Raw genomic sequence first — 21,747 nt, 5'->3', positions numbered from 1 at the left:
ATGACATATTTATTTTATTTTCTTGCCTTTTTATTTGCTAGATATTATTATGAATTTAATTTTTAAAGCGTGCTTGACGGCTTCAAGATATGTAGTAATAAATTAAGGGTCCAAAGTCGAACACGCTTTACCTCGCAATAGTTCTAAATGAATTTTAAGTGTTTGATCGGCTTAAAACGAAAACAATACGTTTATAAAAAGTATTGTTTTCGTTTTAAGCCGATCAAATGATATTTCTCTATTTTAATTAAAGAATACCACGGCCTACTGGTATCAGTCAACTATGAAGTAAAATAAAACTAGTTATTTTATATAGTATAATTTTAGGGTAAACTAGGCATAGTTTAATGTAACGATAATTCTTCGCTATTAATTTTTTTGTATTTCACTCTTGTATTTTTGTTTTTTATTTTACGTAAATTCTCGTGAACTGCATTAAAATGCGGGAAATCGTACATATACAAGTTGGGAGATGTGGAAACCAAATTGGTTCAAAGGTCTGTAGATTTAAACCTATTAAATAAATTAGGTTATTTGGTCGAAATACGACATTTACAAATTCAAAATGATTTATTGTGATTCACAGGTTTTAAGGCAGGTTATATGAAGGTGTTCCACTGTGATCTGTGGCGTTAATTTCTTTCTTAGTAATAATTTAAATATACTGATCCAAACGTTTCAAGTCACACATTTAGTTAGGATATATTTTCTGTTTCAGTTCTGGGAGGTAATATCGGATGAACATGGCATTGATCCTAATGGATGCTACTCCGGAGATTCGGATCTTCAACTAGAAAGAATCAATGTGTACTATAATGAAGGTGCTGGCAGCAAATATGTACCAAGAGCTGTGTTAGTGGACCTTGAACCTGGCACTATGGACTCTTTACGAGCAGGACCTTATGGACAAATATTCCGACCTGATAATATTATTTATGGGATGACAGGAGCAGGCAATAATTGGGCCAAAGGACACTTTACAGAAGGTGCAGATTTGCTTGAATCTATTCTTGATGTCGTCAGAAAAGAAGCTGAAGGGTGTGATTGTTTACAAGGGTTCCAAGTAGTTCACTCAATCGGAGGTGGAACCGGGTCTGGATTGGGAACTTTATTGCTGTCCAACTTAAGAGAAGAATATCCTGACAGAATTATTGTTACGTTCTCCGTTGTTCCGAGTCCTAAAGTATCAGATACTGTTGTGGAACCTTATAACGCTACTTTGTCTTTAAATCAGTTGATAGAAAATTCTGATCAGTCGTTTTGTATAGACAATGAAGCTTTATACGATATATGTTTCAGAACGCTTCGATTGCATACTCCCACTTATGGGGATTTAAATCATTTAGTATCAGCTACAATGTCTGGCGTAACTACTTGCTTACGATTTCCCGGACAACTAAATGCTGATTTACGAAAGTTAGCTGTGAATATGGTACCATTCCCGCGATTACACTTCTTCATGCCTGGATTCGCGCCTCTCACGTCACGTGGTATTCAAAAGTATCGGGCCTTAACCGTTCCGGAGCTTACTCAGCAAATGTTTGACGCGAAAAACATGATGGCAGCTTGTGACCCACGACACGGACGCTATCTTACAGTAGCCGCAGTTTTCAGAGGAAGAATGTCTATGAAAGAAGTCGACGAGCAAATGTTAAATATACAAAATAAAAATAAAGATTATTTCGTCGAATGGATACCGAATAACGTGAAGACAGCTGTGTGTGATATCCCACCACGAGGGCTGAAAATGTCCGCTACTTTTATAGGCAATACAACGGCGATTCAGGAATTGTTTAAGCGAATTGCTGAGCAGTTTGCGTCGATGTTTAGACGAAAGGCGTTCCTTCATTGGTATACTGGAGAGGGTATGGATGAGAGCGACTTTACTGAGGCTGATAATAATGTCAGTGATTTGATATCAGAGTATCAGCAGTATCAAGATGCGACCATTGATAATCAGGAATTTGAAGAAGAAGAGACTGCACCGAATGATGATAGTGACGAATAGATATTTTATTTATTAGTACCGTTTATTTATTACGCTTTTGTTATTATATCATATTTTTTTATTGAATTAAAACCATTTCTCGTATAGGTTCTTTTAATTTTCCACAAAAACAAGCTCTTATATAAAAAAAGATTCGTTAATGTAGTGTCTATATGCTTTTCGCGGAAAATATTATTATTTGTTTAAATATGAATGATTATTTATTGTAAAAAGAATGACCAGCTGTAGTCTATATAAAAAAATGAACGGCTCGACCAATTCCACAATTTTTTTTGATGTTTTTGCTAAGGAGGAAGGAGAGAAAAGATGTATCACGGGTGAAGCCGGGGCGGACCGCTAGTAGATAATAAAATTGAAAAATGTTTGTAAGGTCTTACAATACTGAAAAATGTTTATATCGAAACTTCTTGCTCTATGACACTTTCTAACATAGAAATAGTTTTGTTTAAAATTCGAATTTGTTTTTATTTATTTTTGACAGATACAGAACATCTTCATTCTTTTAGAAAATTCCGTGTGCGATGCACGTGTAATCATAACATTTTTTTAAAGACTTTTACATGATATTATTTTAACTTTGAAAATTTAATTATCTAAATTTAGGCTCAAAATTTTTTGTGATTCAAAATGAGGGAAATCGTCCACATCCAAGCCGGGCAATGCGGAAATCAGATTGGAGCCAAGGTAACGTTTAAGTTTCCTTACAAAGATATAATATAATTGAGTCTCTTAAAATCTGTTTAAATTACCATTTTAGAGCACATCAAATGTGTGAAAGTAGAGTAAACATGCTCATGTAAAAATTTCTTCATTTTCAGTTCTGGGAGGTGATTTCCGATGAACATGGTATTGATCCGACTGGGGCTTACCACGGCGATTCCGATCTGCAGTTGGAGCGCATCAATGTCTACTACAATGAGGCTTCTGGTGGCAAATATGTGCCGCGTGCTGTTCTTGTAGATCTTGAGCCCGGTACCATGGACTCCGTCCGCTCGGGACCATTTGGCCAAATATTTCGCCCGGACAACTTCGTATTTGGGCAGTCTGGCGCTGGGAATAACTGGGCCAAAGGTCATTACACGGAGGGTGCAGAGTTAGTGGACTCTGTCCTTGATGTGGTACGAAAGGAAGCTGAAGGTTGTGATTGCCTACAAGGTTTCCAGCTAACACATTCCTTAGGTGGCGGGACTGGCTCGGGTATGGGAACGCTGTTAATTTCAAAGATTAGAGAAGAGTATCCCGATAGAATTATGAACACCTTTTCGGTTGTACCTAGCCCCAAAGTATCAGATACGGTGGTGGAGCCGTATAATGCGACGCTTTCCGTACATCAATTAGTTGAGAATACTGACGAAACCTATTGCATAGACAATGAAGCATTGTACGATATATGCTTCCGTACTTTGAAGCTGACAACACCTGCGTATGGAGATTTAAACCATTTAGTATCGGCTACAATGTCGGGCGTAACGACCTGTTTAAGATTCCCTGGTCAACTGAATGCGGACTTGAGGAAACTAGCTGTTAATATGGTGCCATTCCCGAGGTTACACTTCTTTATGCCTGGTTTTGCGCCGCTTACGTCACGTGGCAGCCAACAATACAGAGCACTGACGGTGCCTGAACTGACACAGCAAATGTTTGATGCCAAAAATATGATGGCTGCTTGTGATCCGCGACACGGGCGGTATCTCACTGTGGCCGCCGTGTTTCGCGGACGGATGTCGATGAAGGAAGTGGACGAACAGATGCTTAATATTCAAAATAAAAATAGCAGCTACTTCGTCGAATGGATTCCGAATAACGTCAAAACTGCTGTATGCGATATTCCACCTCGAGGCCTCAAGATGTCTGCTACGTTTATTGGAAACACGACAGCTATTCAAGAGCTATTTAAGAGAATATCTGAGCAATTTACGGCAATGTTTAGACGAAAGGCTTTCCTGCACTGGTATACCGGTGAAGGCATGGATGAAATGGAGTTCACAGAGGCTGAGAGTAATATGAATGATTTGGTTTCTGAATACCAGCAGTATCAGGATGCTACAGCAGACGACGAGGGCGAGTTCGATGAAGAAGTCGAAGAATAAAATCGGTCTTGTCCAATGTTTTGTATATGTCCTTTTGGTGTAACGTCTTAAGTGTAACATAAAATAAAATGTTTTGAATAAAATGTTTAAATAAAAATGTATTCAAATATTTACTTTATTTTTTTACAAGTGCCAAGTACTGTATTGTTACAAAAAACCCGTCTACCTATTTTAGATCCAAATTCTTTTTTTTTTCCACTAATTAATTATAGGGAATAAATGCCCCCAACTGCTAACTGAGAGTCATCATCATCAGCCCATATATGTTCCCACTGCTGGGACACAAGCCTCCTATGAGGGTTCAGGCCATAATCCATCACGCTGGCCAAGTGCGGGTTGGCAGATGTCACATGTCGTTTAATTCTTGGACATGCCGGTTTCCTCACGATGTTTTCCTTCACCGTTTAAGAAGTGGTGATGTTATCCACATGCGCAGATAAATTGAAAAATCAATTTATTTCTTGCACGCTCGCCCGGTCTCGAACCCCTACTTATCGATTTTGAAGTCCGAGGTTCTCATCACTGAGCCACCACTGCGAAAAAAATCTGAGAGTAACCCTTGGAAAATGTTACAATAATTAATATGCTTTTAGCTGAAGTTAAAATGATGTACAATTTTTCTTTGGAAGGTGATGTTGCATAGAATCTTATACTATGGTGAACAGGTGCTTTTCCACCCAGAGATACATATATACTACGTTGTTGTGGACATTCATCACATCACAAATATAAATGTGAAAGTATGTTTATTTGTGTGTTTGCCGATCATGCTGAAACTACTGAACGGATTTTGAAATTTGGTGTGCAGACAGGGTATGAGCTGATTTGCGTGATAGGATACATTTATCTCGATTAAATGCTCCCTTGGGATAATCTATACTAATATTAAAAAGCTGAAGAGTGCGTTTGACCGCACTAATCTCAGGAACTATGGAGCCTAGCACTGGTGGAAACGGGTTCAAACATAATATAAAAATAGGTATGTTTGTTATAAATGCATGAATAAAGAGCTAGTTATTTGAACTCCAATTTTAAACCTTACCAGGTTGTAAGCCTAATTGTTCAAATAACTATAATCACTCATTTGCTAAATACGAGTAGAATCTAAATTGCTATTAAATGTAAAACCTTAATTTATTGCTTAAACCAAAAGATTAGTTCTTAAAACGATTAAAAAATGAACAAATATTCTGTTATGTTTTGTTTTATTTTCATAACAAATAGACAAAACACCAAAAAGTCATTCCAATCCTTCCCCCTCCGCCTCTTCATCGAACTCCCCTTCGTCATCCGCCGTCGCGTCTTGATACTGTTGGTATTCTGAAATCAAGTCATTCATGTTGCTCTCCGCTTCAGTAAACTCCATTTCGTCCATCCCTTCACCAGTATACCAGTGCAGGAACGCTTTCCGCCTGAACATAGCGACGAACTGCTCTGCTATCCTCTTGAATATAGACTGAATGGCAGTCGTATTGCCAATAAAAGTCGACGACATTTTCAATCCTCTCGGTGGTATATCACAAACTGCTATCTTGCAATTATTCGGTATCCATTCCACGAAGTACGTGCTGTTTTTGTTTTGAATATTCATTATTTGTTCATCGACTTCTTTCATAGACATTCTACCTCTGAATATAGTAGCTACTGTCAGATATCTCCCGTGTCGAGGGTCACACGCAACCATCATGTTCTTCGCGTCAAACATTTGCAAAGTGAGCTCGGGAACCGTGAGAGCTCTGTATTGCTGACCACCTCTAGACGTCAACGGCGCAAACCCAGGTGAGTAGAAGTGTAGGCGCGGGAATGGCACCATATTCACAGCTAGCTTCCTCAAGTCTGCATTTAACTGACCAGGAAACCGCAAACACGTAGTGATGCCAGACATTGTAGCGCAAATCAAATGATTTAAGTCACCATATGTGGGTGTGGTGAGTTTCAATGTTCTAAAACAAATATCATATAGCGCTTCGTTGTCCAAGCTGAACGTGTGGTCTGTATTCTCCACAAGCTGGTTCACAGCGAGCGTAGTATTATAAGGTTCTACTACACAGTCGGAGACTCGTGCACTCGGGAACACCGAGAAAGATAGGATGATTCTGTCAGGGTACTCTTCCCTTATCCTATTTACCAATAAGGTACCCATCCCAGAGCCGGTTCCACCCCCAAGAGAATGGTTTAATTGAAAGCCTTGCATGCAATCGCATCCTTCAGCCTCTCTCCTGATCACATCTAAAGCGGACTCAAGAATCTCAACACCTTCTGTGTAATGTCCTCTTGCCCAATTGTTACCGCCGCCACCTTGACCGTATACGAAGTTATCCGGTCGGTACAGACACCCAAAAGGTCCAGAGCGAACGGCGTCCATTGTGGATGGCTTAAGATCGACTAGTACGGTTCTTGGTACATATTTACCACCCGATGCCTCATTAAAGTAGACATTAATACGCTCCAATTGCAAGTCCGAGTCACCGTGGTAACAGCCACTTGGGTCGATTCCATGCTCGTCAGATATCACCTCCCAGAACTGAAAAAGAACATTTTTTATATTGAGAGTTTTATAACAAACATATGATAAGTTCTATTGTTTACTCCTTTACCTTTCCCCCCATTTGATTCCCGCACGAACCGACTTGAAGGTTGATGATCTCCCTCATCTTGATAATTTATCCAATTTGAGATCTGGCTACTTGTAAATTTCTCAAAAAATTATCAAAATATTTTTATAAAATTGAATCTTAACATTAACTTAAAGCTAATAAAAAAAAATATAAAAAAATCTCGAGACAATTCACACTGTACGCATCTTACGTTGGATTTCAGATAAATGACTAGAAATATGGAACTCTTCCATACAACGATTATTCAAATGTGTTCTAGAATATTTTTTATTCTTCTTTTAAGCCTGATATAAATATCAGAGAATAAAAAATAATGTAATAACTTTAAACTAGGGCGCACTTCTCACACGTTTTTTTTAACCTCAAATACTATCGTTAAATTTATAATATATTATGGTATAAGAAATATTTTTACAAATGATCTAAGTCATATAAATATAAAAATATAATGCCATCTATAAATGCTTTTACAAAGCATTCAAGTTCCCTGGTGTCGAAAACGTGTAAAGCTACTGAAAGACAACCGAAACCTCGAACTTCCCTTGAAAAATACGAGATGGCACCACAAGCGGCAAGCTTGTTTTGTTTTCAGCGACGATTGTCACACTGGCCATGGCGTTCGCTCGAAATGTCAGAGAGGTAGCGTTGCATTGTAACAATGTGAAATATTCACATATTCTGTATGATGTAGCCGTGTTTGATGTGTTCCGTGTGCGTGGTGATTACGCGCTTTAAGCGCGATGTCAGTGGTCGAGGGGAACCCGAGCGGTGGGGATAAGAAATCATCACTCTGCGAAGACAGCACGGATAGCGATAATGAAACGGAGAAAAAGCCATTGCTCCGCAGGATATCAACGAGCAAATGTGTCGGGAGACTGGTGAGTAGTAGCTTCGGACGGTGAAAAGCTATTGTTTTGGTTCAGGCCTCGCAAGTATGGGCGTGCCAACTGACGTTTTGCGGGGCGCGCGGGGGCTACCATGTGCCCGGGACGCTGTTACAAGCTACTATAGTATTATATATATTTTTCTATAGTTTGTTTTGTTGCCAAACACTGTTTCTAGCCATTATAATAATACCTATTATGCCTTTATTAAGAGTTAATGATTTGCGCTAATGCTTCATTATTATAGTAGTAAATTTATGAAGGGTGATTAAGGGTTAACGAACCCTCTAAGTGCAGTACAGGACTATGCACTCCACGCGTCATTTCATGTAATTGTTTCTTGGATCGAAATTAAACATACTACGGTACAAATGCACGTTGATGTTATATAGTAGCATTGGACGGCGATTTAATAGTAAATTATGTTGTTTTTATATATTTTTGACGGTATCGAATTGAATTATAAAAAAATCTGGGTAATGATGATGATTTTTATTATATTATTATACATAATTCCGAATTCGAAAATAAAAATATTCAACACTGTCGTTCTGTATGAAAAAATATTTTTCTACTCCCGGTTTTTCCCACATAGTAACAGTTCTTATGGGATTTCCGTGATAAAAACTAACCAATGTCCTTCCTCGATTCTCAAATTATCCCTGTAACAAATTTCATAGTTTTATAATTTTAATAGTTATATCAATACTCAATAGTTTATCAGTATGCTTGTTACGTGTTACTTAGTGACAAGACCCCCAAACAACATGAGTACTTTCTTCTGCAACTTTATTATAATTGTTATTTTTAAGTTTTCTTACATGGAGTACAATTGTTAAAGAGTTAAGCAAATAAATAAATATATTTTATAGCGTTAAAGCTTTGCAATCAGGGTGTGCCATTAAGCTAACAGCAAGTATTAAACGGGGATTTAATAAATAAAATCGCGTTATCGCTTAATTGCTTTGACCCGTATTTTAAACGCGTAGTCTTTACGGCAATTATTTATATCGCATTATTTTAAAGGAAAAACCGTCGCGACCATATTTTACGTAAGTAATAATGTTTTAAACTCATCTCAAATTTAATGTAGCACGTGTGAAAGCGTATTTGTGAAATAATAGGATTACTAATTTTTCACCCTTGTCTTCGTCTGTGTTATATTTACGTCTTTGACCTTTTTCATTAAGAAAGAAAGAAGATAGAAATAACATTTATGAATACTAGTAAATGATAAATTAATAATGATTTGTTATAAAAGAAAGAGTTAAATTAACCTAGTACACATAAAAATTATAAAGTCGTATGTAAAAAATAAAACCCGTTTTTAGATTTGTAAGAATAGAGCTAGTCGTAACTAAGGCGATCAGTTATAACCAATTCTTTTCATAATGAGAGCATCAGACAATGCTGGTTTGTAGACGTCCCCTATAATTGAAACTTATAGTTGAAAATATAATTAATAAATACCAGGACCAGTAGTTTCTGAGATAAGTGCGTTCAAACAAACAAACAAACAAACTCTTCAGATTTATAATATTAGTATAGATTGTTATAGCGGCAAGAGACATACAACATCTCTGAAAATGTTAACTGTCTAATTATAACGGTTCATGACATACAGTCTGGTGACAGACGGACTGACAAACCGATAAACAGTGGGATACGGACGGACAAAGTCTTAGGACTTAAATTAGGGTCCCGTATTACCCTTTGGTAAGGGAACTCTATAAGCATTCATATAAAAGTAAAATATTTCACAATACACATGCTTCAATGAATTCTATCCTACTTCCCATTAATATTATAAATGCGAAAGTTTGTAAAGATGTGTGTGTGTTTGTTGCTCTTTCACGCAAAAACTACAGAACCGATTGCAATGAAATGTGGTACGTAGACAGCTGGACAACTGGAATAACATATAGGCAACTTTTTATCCCGATATTCCTACGGGGTACGGACTTACGCGAATGAAACCGCGGGGCGCAGCTAGTAGTTTATAAGTCATTTCGCTTAAATGTTCAGTTGTATTGTTCACTAATCTAAATATTTTCATAGATTTAGTAGTGGCTTTTGTTATAAGTGATAACTTTGTTATTTTGAAATTTCGATGTTGCTTCCATTTAACGTTATAAATTACATTTACTGTTATATTACTATTGGGAAACAATATTCGCTTAATGTTAGGCGATGTATTGTAACGTATAAAAATATGCATTTAGTGATACAAACACTTATAAATTACAAGCTGCGGCTTGCGGTTTCACCCGCGTAAGTCTGTATACCGTATGAATATCGGGATAAAAAGTTATGTTACTCCAGTTGTCCAGCTATCTACGTACAAAATTTCATTGCAATTGGTTCACTAGTTTTTACGTGAGAGAGTTACAAACATCCATAGATACATACAACCATCTTAGAAACTTTCGCGTTTATAATATCAGTAGGATATATTCTTAGGTGAGCTAAGTAATTATACGCTCTTGAGTAGATTTGAAATAGATAATAGGTAGATGTGAAATAAAATGCATCATCCCCGTGACCACGCTCGCTGAAAAGTGTTCGAAACGTTGAGTTAATAATGTAATGAATAAATCGCGTTTAAAATCCGTTAAAATATTTTTTGTTTCATTTGCTTTCAGGGTATGATGTTTCTAATTCAGTGGTAAAAAAATCCAGTGGCGTGTAGGCGTTTACGTTTAAAGACTGTTCGTGAAAAAATTCCGAAACGTCGACAATCAGCCTAATTGATGGCTGGCGTGATGCGGCGCCAATCAATTAGTGAAAAATTAATTTGCACTAACGCAAATTAAAGTGTTCGATCCTACACACACATAGCTAAAAGTGTAAAGTTTTTCAACCGACGTCCCAAAACGAAGCCGGTTCTCTGGCTTTGCTACTCCGAAACTGTTGAAGTTTTTGATTCTTTTATGGTTTTATTGGGAATTGTCATTTTGCATAATTTTTTTTTAATCTGGAGTGATACCTCCCCCTCGGGGATGTCGTAAAATTTAGATGCCACTACAGGAAGTTTTTTAGTCGTATTTACTACTAGTTTACACATGCCACTTCGTCTGTTCTTCAATGGAATACGTTTCTCACTTTTGCGATAATTTTCATTGATGCTACGCCTCTATTAGTCGTAACGTGATGTTATAAAGCCTTAATGGACTATCCCACACAAAATAATTTTTCAATTAGGTCCAGTTCTTTCTGAGATAAGCGCGTTCAATGAAACATACAAACTCTTCAGATTTATTATAATAGTAGCTTCTTGAACTATTACTGTATGATTTGATGATTAACGCTTTCCTTCCCATCGTTTGTTATCTCTTACACACTAATATTATAAATGAGATAGTTACTCTGTCTGTCTGTTACTTAATCACGCCTAAACCACTGAACCAATTTGCATGAAATTTGACAGTATGCAGATGTTTTAATACCCAAGAAAGGACATAGGTTACTTCTAATCGCGAAAAAGGGTAGAAGGGGTTGAAACAGGGGATGAAAGTTTGTATGAAAATTCGTTATTGTAAAACCGATTTTGATGAAATTTGGTTGGTAGATGAAGCTGAACTTGGGAAAGGAACTATCATGCTTTTTAAAATATTCAGTTTAAGGTCCAGACCTTAAGACTATAGGCTACTCCTTACCATGTCGCGCGATATAACCCAATTCCACGCGGGCGAAGCTGCGGGCGGTTAGCTAGTTATATATAAAACGTAAAGGTGACTAACTGATCTTTCAACGCACAGCCCAAACTACTGGATAAATCAGGCTGGATATAAAAAAAGGAATTCAAGTTTGTACCACAAAATATTGAATACGCGGGCGAAGGCGAAGGCGAGTCACATAAATCTACGTGTCGTACTGTACAGGGTTACAAGAACTGACTAGACATGTATTAGTTCGGTCCTTGTTCTACCCACGTCACTCCACACGGCCGGTCGGACTTCCGCGGCGTCAATCTATCGCCATTCATTCGTACCTGAGGCGGGTTTGAGTTGAACGGCAAAGAGACCTTACACAGCCTGAAACCCTGCCGCCCTGAATTTAGTGTTATTTCTATATAATATTTTTATGTTTCTTTTTATTGGTGTTTTCCTTCCTGCTCATCGAATTAGTGTACGTAGGTGTTAGTAGGCATGCTTTCCTATTATATATTTATTTATGAACACTTTATTCACTCATTTATTATTCATTTTTACTACTACAACTATTCCCCCGCTCGATAAGGGACTTCCACAATGCCACGCGGAAGCTGTTTCTGTGTTTATTTATTTTAAGTTAGTACTTTCAATCGTTTTTGCTCTATTGTCTAGCAGAACCTATTCTGTAGCACCTATAGAAATAAATTAAAAATCGATATTTAGTTGTAAAATATGAACAACTATTTAAAATCATCATATATACAATGTTAACGATTCTCATTCGTGTCTGCGCAGCCTTAAATCTGCGGCTTCGTTGTTCGTTATTTCTAATTATAACTTTCTTGAGATGTTTGTTGAAAGTTTCCGAAAGTGGGCCAATTATGATGTAGTTTGAAGTTCTTTTGATCATCGATCTACACTATTTTGTAGGTATTGAAAATCAGTTGTCTAGTGTATTTATCGGAATTAAATCAATCGGCTTATCCACGTTTTATCTGGAGATTATTAGCATATTTGGCAGAGTTTCTATTTTAAAACATACTAGGTGTAAAGTTAACGAACGCACTAACGATTGAACGTAGTAACTGCGAAATGAGCAATGAACTAACTAATTGCAATGCGATTTTTTGTAAAGAGATATCGACCGTGTGGTGTTGAGATGTTTCTTGACTGTGTTTGGTTGAAATATGAATTGAGATTTTGGCATGATATTATTATATTATTAGCTTGCTGACCCTGTAAACTTTGTCCTGTTAGGACACTATTATCTCACTAGGAAACAAAATATAGTTTTAAGACCCACATAGATCTAGCGAATCGCTGAAGCCGATTGAAGGAGTTTATTATTATCACTGCACACGAAACTCTAACTCTAAATAATTGCTTTGATGATACAATCAACTAAATTGTCCCTAACCTTATCACGATAGTAAGATTTACTCTTGAAATGCAAGCAGTGTCACTGACCATTGATAAGTGATAACTTTGAATGAAAACTGTAGTTTTAAAGTTTGTTAATACGAATCTTAAAGAGTCGGTAAACATATAAACATAGAAATGTTTGGTTATTGTATTAAACAACGTTTTATTTTTTGTCATACCGGGGAACTGAGCTGGCGGTTCGCCTGATTGTAGACGATCACCGCCCATGAACATTCACAGAGTCTCTGTGAATTCGTTGCTCGCTTTTAAGGGATAATGAAAAGATTGACGACAGGAAAGAACAAAACATGAACTGGGAAGGGTGACGAAAGTGGCCTCCGGATTAGTAAAGAGAAATTTATGATCTAGTACGATAGTGGGTTGTAAAAAATGAGACCTTTACTACCTATGTTGAAAGATTTCACATTAGCTGTCACAACAGAGCATAATTCTTGTGACAACCGATTACGTAGGCTTACTGACAGTTAGAATCCATAAAATTAAAGTGAAACCAGTAGATTAAAGAATATGTCATGTATCATCTTAAATAAAACACCACGCAGGCCTAAATCAATGTGTGCCGTATCTGGCATACAGCCAAAATTTCAGCACGTCGGTCGATGATCTCTTCTATAGTAACTCTCATGATAGTAAATATGATTGCAAAAGTCAATATTATCTATTCATACTTGATACGCGATCTTTATGTAAACGCTGCAATAAGTCGGCAGTTTTGCGGAGCGACACTCTTAGTGTGATTGATGTGTAACCATCATTCGGTCATATTTTTTCATCCTAACTATAATATAATAATCCTACTCTGGCCAATTGACGGAGGATATATATCGGGTTGCACTTGATGTTTTTCTCACCATTGGACGAGTAGAAATGTTGATAATGAAGAGATTAGATTTTCTTTTTTGCACGTGCGCCTCGTTTCAGATCGCAATCGTTGAAGGCAATCGCTCGGTTACCACTGCTTTTGAGAGTTACCCGCCAAATACCAGCCTTCGTTTGATTGTGAATTAGCATTCACTATAACACTTCCCTGCTACATAGTTTTTAAAGAAAACTGAAACATCGTTCTCGGGCGTTGTTGTTATAACAACGCACGCACAAAAGCAAGCAGTTATAAAGCGTATAAACAAAATAAAAAAATACATATTTTCCTTCCAATACACGGCTCACAAGTTATGCGTAAAATCTAAGAGGATAAACTCCACTTTATTATTTAAACCGCTCGTAATGTGGTTAGCTATAAGCTTTCACCTTGAGAACAACTTTTCGCGGGGAATAGGCTAGATTATGAATTGTTGGTGTGAAAAATATATTTCCCACTACATATTTCGAATATAAATATTTGTTTTCATCAATGTTGCGGTGCGATGAACTCCTCTGTGTTCTATCAGCGGATTCATGATTGATTCGTTTAAGAAACGTGATTAGTTTGTGTTGAACACCTAGTTCTTTGGTGTATGAATAATTTGTGCTGATTTCCTATTGTTCAGGTTTTTTAGAATCTATTGATTGTTAATGCTCTATACATGCGCTACGAATTGAGAACGTTTTCGTAGTTTTTGGGAATGTCGCGTAAAACTGAAGAATGCATTTGGGTACGGTGTACAAAATCTTTGGGGAAGTGAACCTAAACCTCTAATGGGTAAAGGGCTCTAATCACTGCGCCACCGGTAATTTAGAATGCACGTAACAGGTAATTACAAGCCCCCTACTTGAGTAAATATTAATAGTATACCGAGCAACGTAGCGAAATGCTCCTGCGTGAACGTACCGCTGTTTAACTATTTAATCGGACTCCGGAATCTGCAACCGCTTATGCAACGCTTGTACGTCCCGCGACTTTGTACGTAAAAATAAGAAATTAAAGTGGCTCTTTGTCACAAAAAGAACTATCTTTGCCAGTAGCAGAGACAACAGAGTCATACTGAAAAAGAATAGATTAACTTCAATACGTTTAAACTTTATAAAATAACACTCAGATTTTAAAGGCATATAAACTAAAGACTCGCAAAGAAATAACTTAACATCAACACGGCTTCGGCTCTGGTTCATATAAATACGGTTGTAGGGACTCAGGGACCACTCAGGGACCACGTACACAAAAGGGTAAAAGAAAATTAAAAATTGCGCCAGTGTTTCCTGAGATTGGTGCGTTCAAACTAAGAACATCATCAACCTTTTATTATTAAAATGGTAAAGTACAGATTTTAATATAACATTCTATTAAGTATAGATGTATGGATATATATCGATAACATCCAAGCTAAAAAGTTTAAGATATCCAATAAAGAATATTATATACATCTCACATATTTGTGAATACTCCGCTTTATAATTTTTCATACATTGTAAAATGTATAGAGATAAATAATTTTGTTACAGCCAGTGGTCAAAGAGGGTTACCTGATGAAACAGACGCGCAGCTTCCAAAGATGGCAACGCCGCTACTTCAAGCTGCGCGGGCGCACGCTGTACTACGCAAAGGAGAAAGATGTGAGTCTTATACATGTTTATCATACACATTTCAATAATAATATAATTATATTTCATTGAACTTGTCGTGGATATAAATGATTGGAACACATTTTTAAAACTCGTTCGTTGTAGTTTTAGATCTCGCTTTTAAAGGCAATTTAATATAAGCTATGAATATTAATAATAATTATGTATTAACAAAAACCTAAATCGTCGGCAAATTGCCATAATTAGACCAAATTTATATGGGGATTCAAATATAAAAAAGTATTATAAAAATCCGTTCACCCTTTAAAGAGATATGTGGTTACAAACACAACGTTAGTGTCGAATTAAGATGGGCTAGCTTTCCGCCCGTGGCTTAGCACAAAAGCAAAAAGAAATGGGAATGAGTAGTTTCAAAGTAGTCAAAAAGTAGTTGCCTTTGTTACCATCTAGACCAAACAAAACAATCATATTATAATCGCTTCTATCCTCGCACTGCGATTAGCAATAAAGCGACAAACAAATAAACAAAACTTTCGCGTTTATATTAATGAATCAGCGAGGATTGCGGAATATAGAAACAAATGAAACAGTGAAAACTTTACTCCGTCATGCTAATCGTGTCTCAAATATAACGTTATTTTAAACTTTAATACGTGTGTATTATCACGAAGGTTCGTTAACCTTAACGGATTAATATTTGCACGTTCAGCGACTTTACATACGAAATATGTCGCTAATGTATTGTAAATTATAATAAGGCAACGCTCTCTACAGCTGGTACACAGAAGCTGTATGAATACGAAATGTCATTTTGATGTAGTTCATATATAGGCACCTTCTAGGTAGACGTGCACCCACGTAGACCACATCTCCACTTCCCATCAGGTGGGATTGTGGTCAAACGTCTGCCTATCAATTATAAAAAAAAATGGATTATCTAACAGTGAAAGAAGCCCCTTTTGGTCAGTATAGGTTTGTATCGCTATGAGCAGATTAAGGACTATTAGACCTGGAATAGAGAGATATTTGATTTGTGTTGATTTGTATGTGGGAGTCGAGCACGCTGCGGCACGAATTGGGCCCGCTCGTATCGGGGAAGTACCACAAGCGCACAGAAAACCGGTGTGAAATAATAGCATGCTATTGTGTTTCGTACGAAGGACCGATCCGTAGGACCATATCCTTTTCCTTACCCTTCCTAATCTTTTCGTCGTCAATCATTTCTGAACCCCCTCCCAATTTAAAGTCAGCAATCTATTTGTACAGATGTTAGTTCTGCAATCTACCTTACGCCTCTCCAAAAGCGTTATTTACAAACACATAAATTTATTTGATTTTTAATTTTACTTTCAATATTTAGAAATTTAAGACTTTGCAACGGATTTTAAACGCGATTTCTTTAACTCAACATTTCAAACACTTTACAGCGAGCGTGATCACGGGGAGACTGACTTAACTTAGGTTTAACATGCGCAGGCAAGAAAGTCTGTAGTTGCTCTTTTAAAATAATATCAATTTTGGATTTTAATTCTACATAGGTACACCGCAATTAAGCTCCCAGATCGATTGTAATATTCTTAGCTCCGTGGATTTCTAATTGGTTGATGTGATTCTTATTGCGTTTAATAGGAAATTGATGTCGTTTGAACCCATGTTAAAGTCTGAATTAATTTTATAGTTAAAACTTACCGTTTCGGTGAATCGCGAAATTGCGAAACGCCAATTTATGAACTTTGTCCTCGATGATTTTTTTTCCAAGCACCGAAACGATGAGAAGTTTTGATGTTTAATTCTTAAGGATATTTTGAACGTTTTTAGATTTTTTTTGCTGTATTGGAATCTTTGTACATTTAAGTGTCTCGATTAACCAGACTCAAATAGATGTCAATCAGTGTAAATGAAAACAGCATGAAAGTGCTGGTCATCTCAAATACAAATATGGGAAACTAAAGAGTTTTGTTTGTGTGTTTGAACGCGGTAATTTCAGCGACTATTACGCCGAATTCGATCAAAATTTAGTGCCGAGATAGTTAGGAGACACGACAAAGGTCATAGGATATTATACCTGAAATCCCACAGGAACGGCTATGCTGTGCGAGAAAAACTCAACGTCTATCTGTTCCTTTGACTCGGCGAGCAAAGCCATGGGTCGGAAACCTAGCTATAATTATTATATACGTTTTATGGAAAATTAACGAACATAAACAATATTTAATCTTTGCCTACTATATTGAACCAGTATATTATGTACATTAATTAATTATTGAACATGGGAAAATCGGACTGTAATTTGAAAAGCGAATACGTATAGACTATAGACTAAATTATTTTGCGCTGTTAATTATTCCCTTTTGTAATTTTCATTACCACATATTCTGGAGCCGCTCGGATCTTAATAAAATTGTGTAAAGGCATACTGTAACGAACTAATTAAGGTAATGGGTTCGATTTAATTGAAATTGTAAATGGTGAAATTCAGCTGGATGAAAATATTCCAATATGAGATTTAATATCTGTTTTATCTTTCAAGATATTTGATGATATCGTTTATCATCCCATGGATGAGTTAAAATTTTCTATTAGATAAATGCTAGGCTTTGTACAAATAAAAATGTATATTTCATCTGCTAATTTATACCCGTTCAAAATAACAATGCTTCTATATAAAATAATATTAATTTTAACTTCAAAACTAAAAAATAAAGTTTCATACATAAATTTCACATAACCAGAGATAACGTAGAACTAGACATAACTACTCAACCCCAGGTTATAAATGAATTACAATCTGTATAATTGTATTATGATATTATGTTATCTGTGGTTGTATTGCGAATCACACCTGACCGAGACCGCTGGGCGCCAGCTGGGGCTGTGTTCCCTGAAATTTTATATTCAGTCGCGCTTCAGGCGCCAAACTGTTCGCAAGTGTTGTGCGCGTCGTCTCGCGACCGATATCCAGTATATTGTAAACCGAAAAACATTAATGAAAACCTCTCCCTAATTACTTCTAACGCAATAATACACGCCTCAACCGATCGCCTGTGTCTGTCTATCAGTGTTTTTTGTTAAATAATTGTAATGTTCCTTTGACCTGGTTTTATTTTGACTCTTGCACAATTAGCTCCGGCCGTTTTGAACAAGTCTTCGATACTGTAAGTATTGTTTATATTTGTTTGTATTTTAGGATGTATTTACGTTGAAATTGGACGGTTGGTCACGTGCATTATGGATGCGAGACGGTTAAATGGGTCACCTGGTCACCGGGTTTGGAGCAACGACTGCGTTGCTACTGCAAAAATGAAAAAGGCAAAGAAAAACTGCCGATATCATATTGTTCACACGTAGTGTTTGGATCTGCTCATGCAGCTAAATAAAAAAAAGTTAATAACAATAAGAGCTTAATTGGAAAAGAATATGCCCATATTAATATCTCTTTTGACCAGTTTATATTATCGATATTCTGGTATTTTCGTTTAAAATGATGGCACTCACATTGTGACAAATTAATGCTATGAAGATTCATTATTGTTATTATTATTTTTTATCATATTATATTAATTTGGTACTAAAATAGGTAATTATTTAAAAAAAAACATTTAAATGGTAGGAACATTATTTTCATATATTGTCAACAAAGATATTATATTATTTAGGTTGCAATTAAAATGTGAATATTTATATTTATTTTAATTTATTATTAAACATTGAATTAAATAAATATGATAGATTATTGGTAAATAAGTAATAGTGCTCGGAGGTATTAATACAAAAAAGCTTAAAGAATCCTACTAACTATACTACTACTTTGTTTGTCTTTGTCTTTAATGTTAATTAAGTGCACAATAAAGAATAAATAAATAAATAAATAAATAAATACTACTTCCTACTATCCTACTAATATTACAAATGCGAAAGATTGTAAGGATGTGTGTGTTTGTTGCTCTTTCACGCAATGACTACTGAACCGGTTGCAATGAAATTTGGTACGTAGACAGCTGTACAACTGGAATAACATATAGGCAACTTTTTATCGCGATATTCCTACGGGATACGGACTTACGCGGGTGAAACCGCGGGGCGCAGCTAGTGATATTATAATACTAAGAATAAAACAATTATTCAAATTATTTATTTGGTAATAATTGTAATAAGTACAACCTTAAAATCTTTCTAATTCCTAATATGCTCGTTTCTCTAAACAAAAACCAATATAACTCTGTTAATTATGAAAATACTGAAACGATTTTACTTAATCACTACATAGTATAAAAAAAAGTCGCTTTCTCTGTGCCTATGTCCCTATGTATGCTCAAATCTTTAAAACTACGCAACGGATTTTGATGCGTTTATTTTTTTATAGATCGAGTGTTTAAAGAGGAAGGTTTATATGTATAACATCTATTAATCCACTCCGAAGTTAACGCGTGCGAAGCCGCGGGTAAAAGCTAGTACAATAAAGTAGATATTATGAATACAACGCGCGGAAGGTAATCCGTTGCGAATATACTGTTTTATTATTAATACGCTAAAATGTACAGAGCAAAATACTTTTATCGGACTTGTGTTTTCACGATACTCGTACATCTTTATTTATAATCTAACATCTAAATATTATGTAGAATAATACAAATGTTTAGGAACATCCTAGAACATCGTAGAAGCTACGGATTAATTCTAAGGCTTATATTCAGTATCAATGCGGGTGAAGCCGCTTTAGCGATGTTGGTAAATTCTGAGACGATCTGGCGATAAAGATATGTTACTTGTAATATTCTATATTACATGCTTGTTTGTTACGCTTTCACGACAAACCCGCTCAACCGATTTGGATGAAATGTTGTGCAAAGATAGCTCGAGACCCGAGAAAGGATATAAGGTAGCTTTTTATCCCGAAAGTGCCACTGGAACGGCAATTTTGCTTGTATAACCCACTGGAGGCAATCTTTTCCTTTGACTACGAAGGAGAAGTCGCGGGGAAAGAGCTAGTCATTGTATAGTATAAAACAAAGTCGCTTTCTCTGTCTGTCCCCATGTCTTTTTGTATTATGTTTTTTTTGATAGATGGAGCGGATATAAAGGGAGGTTTATATATATGAAAACATCTATAAACTACTCCGAAATTAACACGGGCAAACTCGCGGGCAAAAGCTAGTATCCTATAAAAGTCATTAGATCCTTTAAATCTATTGAGATTTTTTATAAGCATTGGCTTATAATATTCAAATTGGATCAATTAAATAAATTAGAATTAGTATTTCTTGTAGATGCTAGTATCTATTTGGGTCGGGAGCTTCAGTAAGCAACCTTACATTACTCGCGCCTAAGTCAAGGGCCGAGGTGAATTATACGAGTATTCAAATAATAGAAGAACTCAAAGCTGTATTTGTTTACTCTCTAGTAAATAGCACTAGCATCAAATGTGCTTGCTTGTTTCTTGTATACGTTTTTAATCTTACATTTGGGACTCAGTAATTTACTACTTTTAGGATTTTAACTTATCTGAAGATGCGGTAGCTTCTCCGATGCGAGCTGGCCTAATTCGTGCCGAAGCGTTCGCCGCCCCCACATTCTATTTCACCTAGACTTAGACTACTTAAAGATATCCTTTTATACAAACCACGCCTTGACTATGATAAATATATCACAAAAATTTTGCAAATGCAATCGTTGATTGATGTGATACATTCAAAGCTAATGCTGTTTGTTAGATTTTATGTATTATATACTCAAATACAAAGTTTATCACTAGAGGTATCACGTTTAAACGCAATCTGTTGTTTCATAATTATAAACGCCCAAAACATAAAGGACTGTAGGTGCGTTGTTAATAATTCCCGTGAAAAATACCTACCTTTTTTGGACTCTTCATAACAATTTTAATAAAAACCGGCGCTGGGGCCTTTACGCTGGTTTATCTCGGATTCTTGTACTGTCGGGCAGGGTTGTCACATAAAAGTTTTTTATTGGCTATTTATATTTAGAGTAAGTGTTGTGTTTACTTGTATGATATGATTTATTTATAATTATTACTCATATAGGGCTTAAAACACTCGTAGGAGGACTGTGTACCCGCAGTAGGAACATAATATATGGGCTGATGATGATGATGATGATAGTTCATATGAGTAGTCATGGTTAGATATAATATATATAATGTATGTAATCCATGTATTATTATGTTATTCATTTGATCGTCCATTGTTTATAATAGTTTTTTCTGAATTGTTTGTTTTTAATTTGTTTTTAATGATAAAACTTATTAAATAAAACGGCAATTTAACTTCATTTTATTGGCAACATTTTAAGTTGACACAGTCAATTGTTAAATTGATAGTTGCCAGTTTATGTTCTTAAATTGAGTTACCTGAGTTTTTTGATACTATTTTCTGGATATTCATAAAAACTTTCATTCGTTACGTTAACTAACATTCGTTAAAACTCATAGACATGAGGTGTTTTTATTGTGTAAACTTAAGTTCAGTTGTTTGATTGAAAGCAACTTTCTTACAATTAGTTTTCAATTGTTTTTTCAAACGCCGGAGCCGGACAAAACTTAGTAATAGGCAGCCCTAATTATTATCCGAATCA

The 21,747-nt window shown here is 36.0% G+C and overlaps 4 protein-coding genes across 4 annotated transcripts in view; 3 read left to right on the top strand and 1 right to left on the bottom strand.

Moving 5' to 3' along the window:
• The first annotated feature begins 425 nt into the window (after positions 1-425).
• Positions 426-2,008, top strand: LOC119830140 (tubulin beta chain-like). Its single transcript, XM_038353020.1, has 2 exons — positions 426-497; positions 719-2,008. The coding sequence occupies exons 1-2, from the start codon at positions 441-443 to the stop codon at positions 2,006-2,008; spliced, it is 1,347 nt and encodes a 448-aa protein (XP_038208948.1). The 5' UTR covers positions 426-440.
• A 627-nt stretch (positions 2,009-2,635) lies between these two features.
• Positions 2,636-4,098, top strand: LOC119830151 (tubulin beta-4B chain). Its single transcript, XM_038353050.1, has 2 exons — positions 2,636-2,692; positions 2,827-4,098. The coding sequence occupies exons 1-2, from the start codon at positions 2,636-2,638 to the stop codon at positions 4,096-4,098; spliced, it is 1,329 nt and encodes a 442-aa protein (XP_038208978.1).
• A 1,240-nt stretch (positions 4,099-5,338) lies between these two features.
• On the bottom strand, positions 5,339-6,773 carry LOC119830145 (tubulin beta-4B chain-like). Its single transcript, XM_038353040.1, has 2 exons — positions 6,696-6,773; positions 5,339-6,622 (listed from the first exon to the last, which is right to left on the bottom strand). Exons 1-2 carry the CDS (start codon positions 6,750-6,752, stop codon positions 5,339-5,341), a joined length of 1,341 nt encoding a protein of 446 aa, XP_038208968.1. The 5' UTR covers positions 6,753-6,773.
• Positions 6,774-7,330: 557 nt separating this feature from the next.
• The window catches only part of LOC119830445 (diacylglycerol kinase eta), a 117,362-nt gene continuing 102,945 nt past the window's right edge, over positions 7,331-21,747 (top strand). Inside the window, exons 1-2 of the mRNA XM_038353472.1 lie at positions 7,331-7,594; positions 15,076-15,186. Coding sequence (XP_038209400.1) covers positions 7,457-7,594; positions 15,076-15,186 — 249 coding nt within the window. The 5' untranslated portion in view covers positions 7,331-7,456. The remainder of the gene's footprint in view (positions 7,595-15,075; positions 15,187-21,747) is intronic.

Source organism: Zerene cesonia, chromosome 11 (assembly GCF_012273895.1).
Source record: "Zerene cesonia ecotype Mississippi chromosome 11, Zerene_cesonia_1.1, whole genome shotgun sequence".
In the NCBI taxonomy this organism is placed as follows: Eukaryota; Metazoa; Arthropoda; class Insecta; order Lepidoptera; family Pieridae; genus Zerene; species Zerene cesonia.
This window is presented reverse-complemented; position numbering and strand designations above follow the sequence as displayed.

Bases quoted from the DNA above. Each gene is read 5' to 3' on its own strand.
- LOC119830145 (XM_038353040.1), bottom strand. From the start codon at position 6,752: ATGAGGGAGATCATCAACCTTCAAGTCGGTTCGTGCGGGAATCAAATG. The intron at 6,623-6,695 runs GTAAAGGAGTAA...GTTCTTTTTCAG, and splicing joins GGAATCAAATGGGGGGAAAG to TTCTGGGAGGTGATATCTGA.
- LOC119830140 (XM_038353020.1), top strand. From the start codon at position 441: ATGCGGGAAATCGTACATATACAAGTTGGGAGATGTGGAAACCAAATT. The intron at 498-718 runs GTCTGTAGATTT...TTTCTGTTTCAG, and splicing joins GAAACCAAATTGGTTCAAAG to TTCTGGGAGGTAATATCGGA.
- LOC119830151 (XM_038353050.1), top strand. From the start codon at position 2,636: ATGAGGGAAATCGTCCACATCCAAGCCGGGCAATGCGGAAATCAGATT. The intron at 2,693-2,826 runs GTAACGTTTAAG...CTTCATTTTCAG, and splicing joins GAAATCAGATTGGAGCCAAG to TTCTGGGAGGTGATTTCCGA.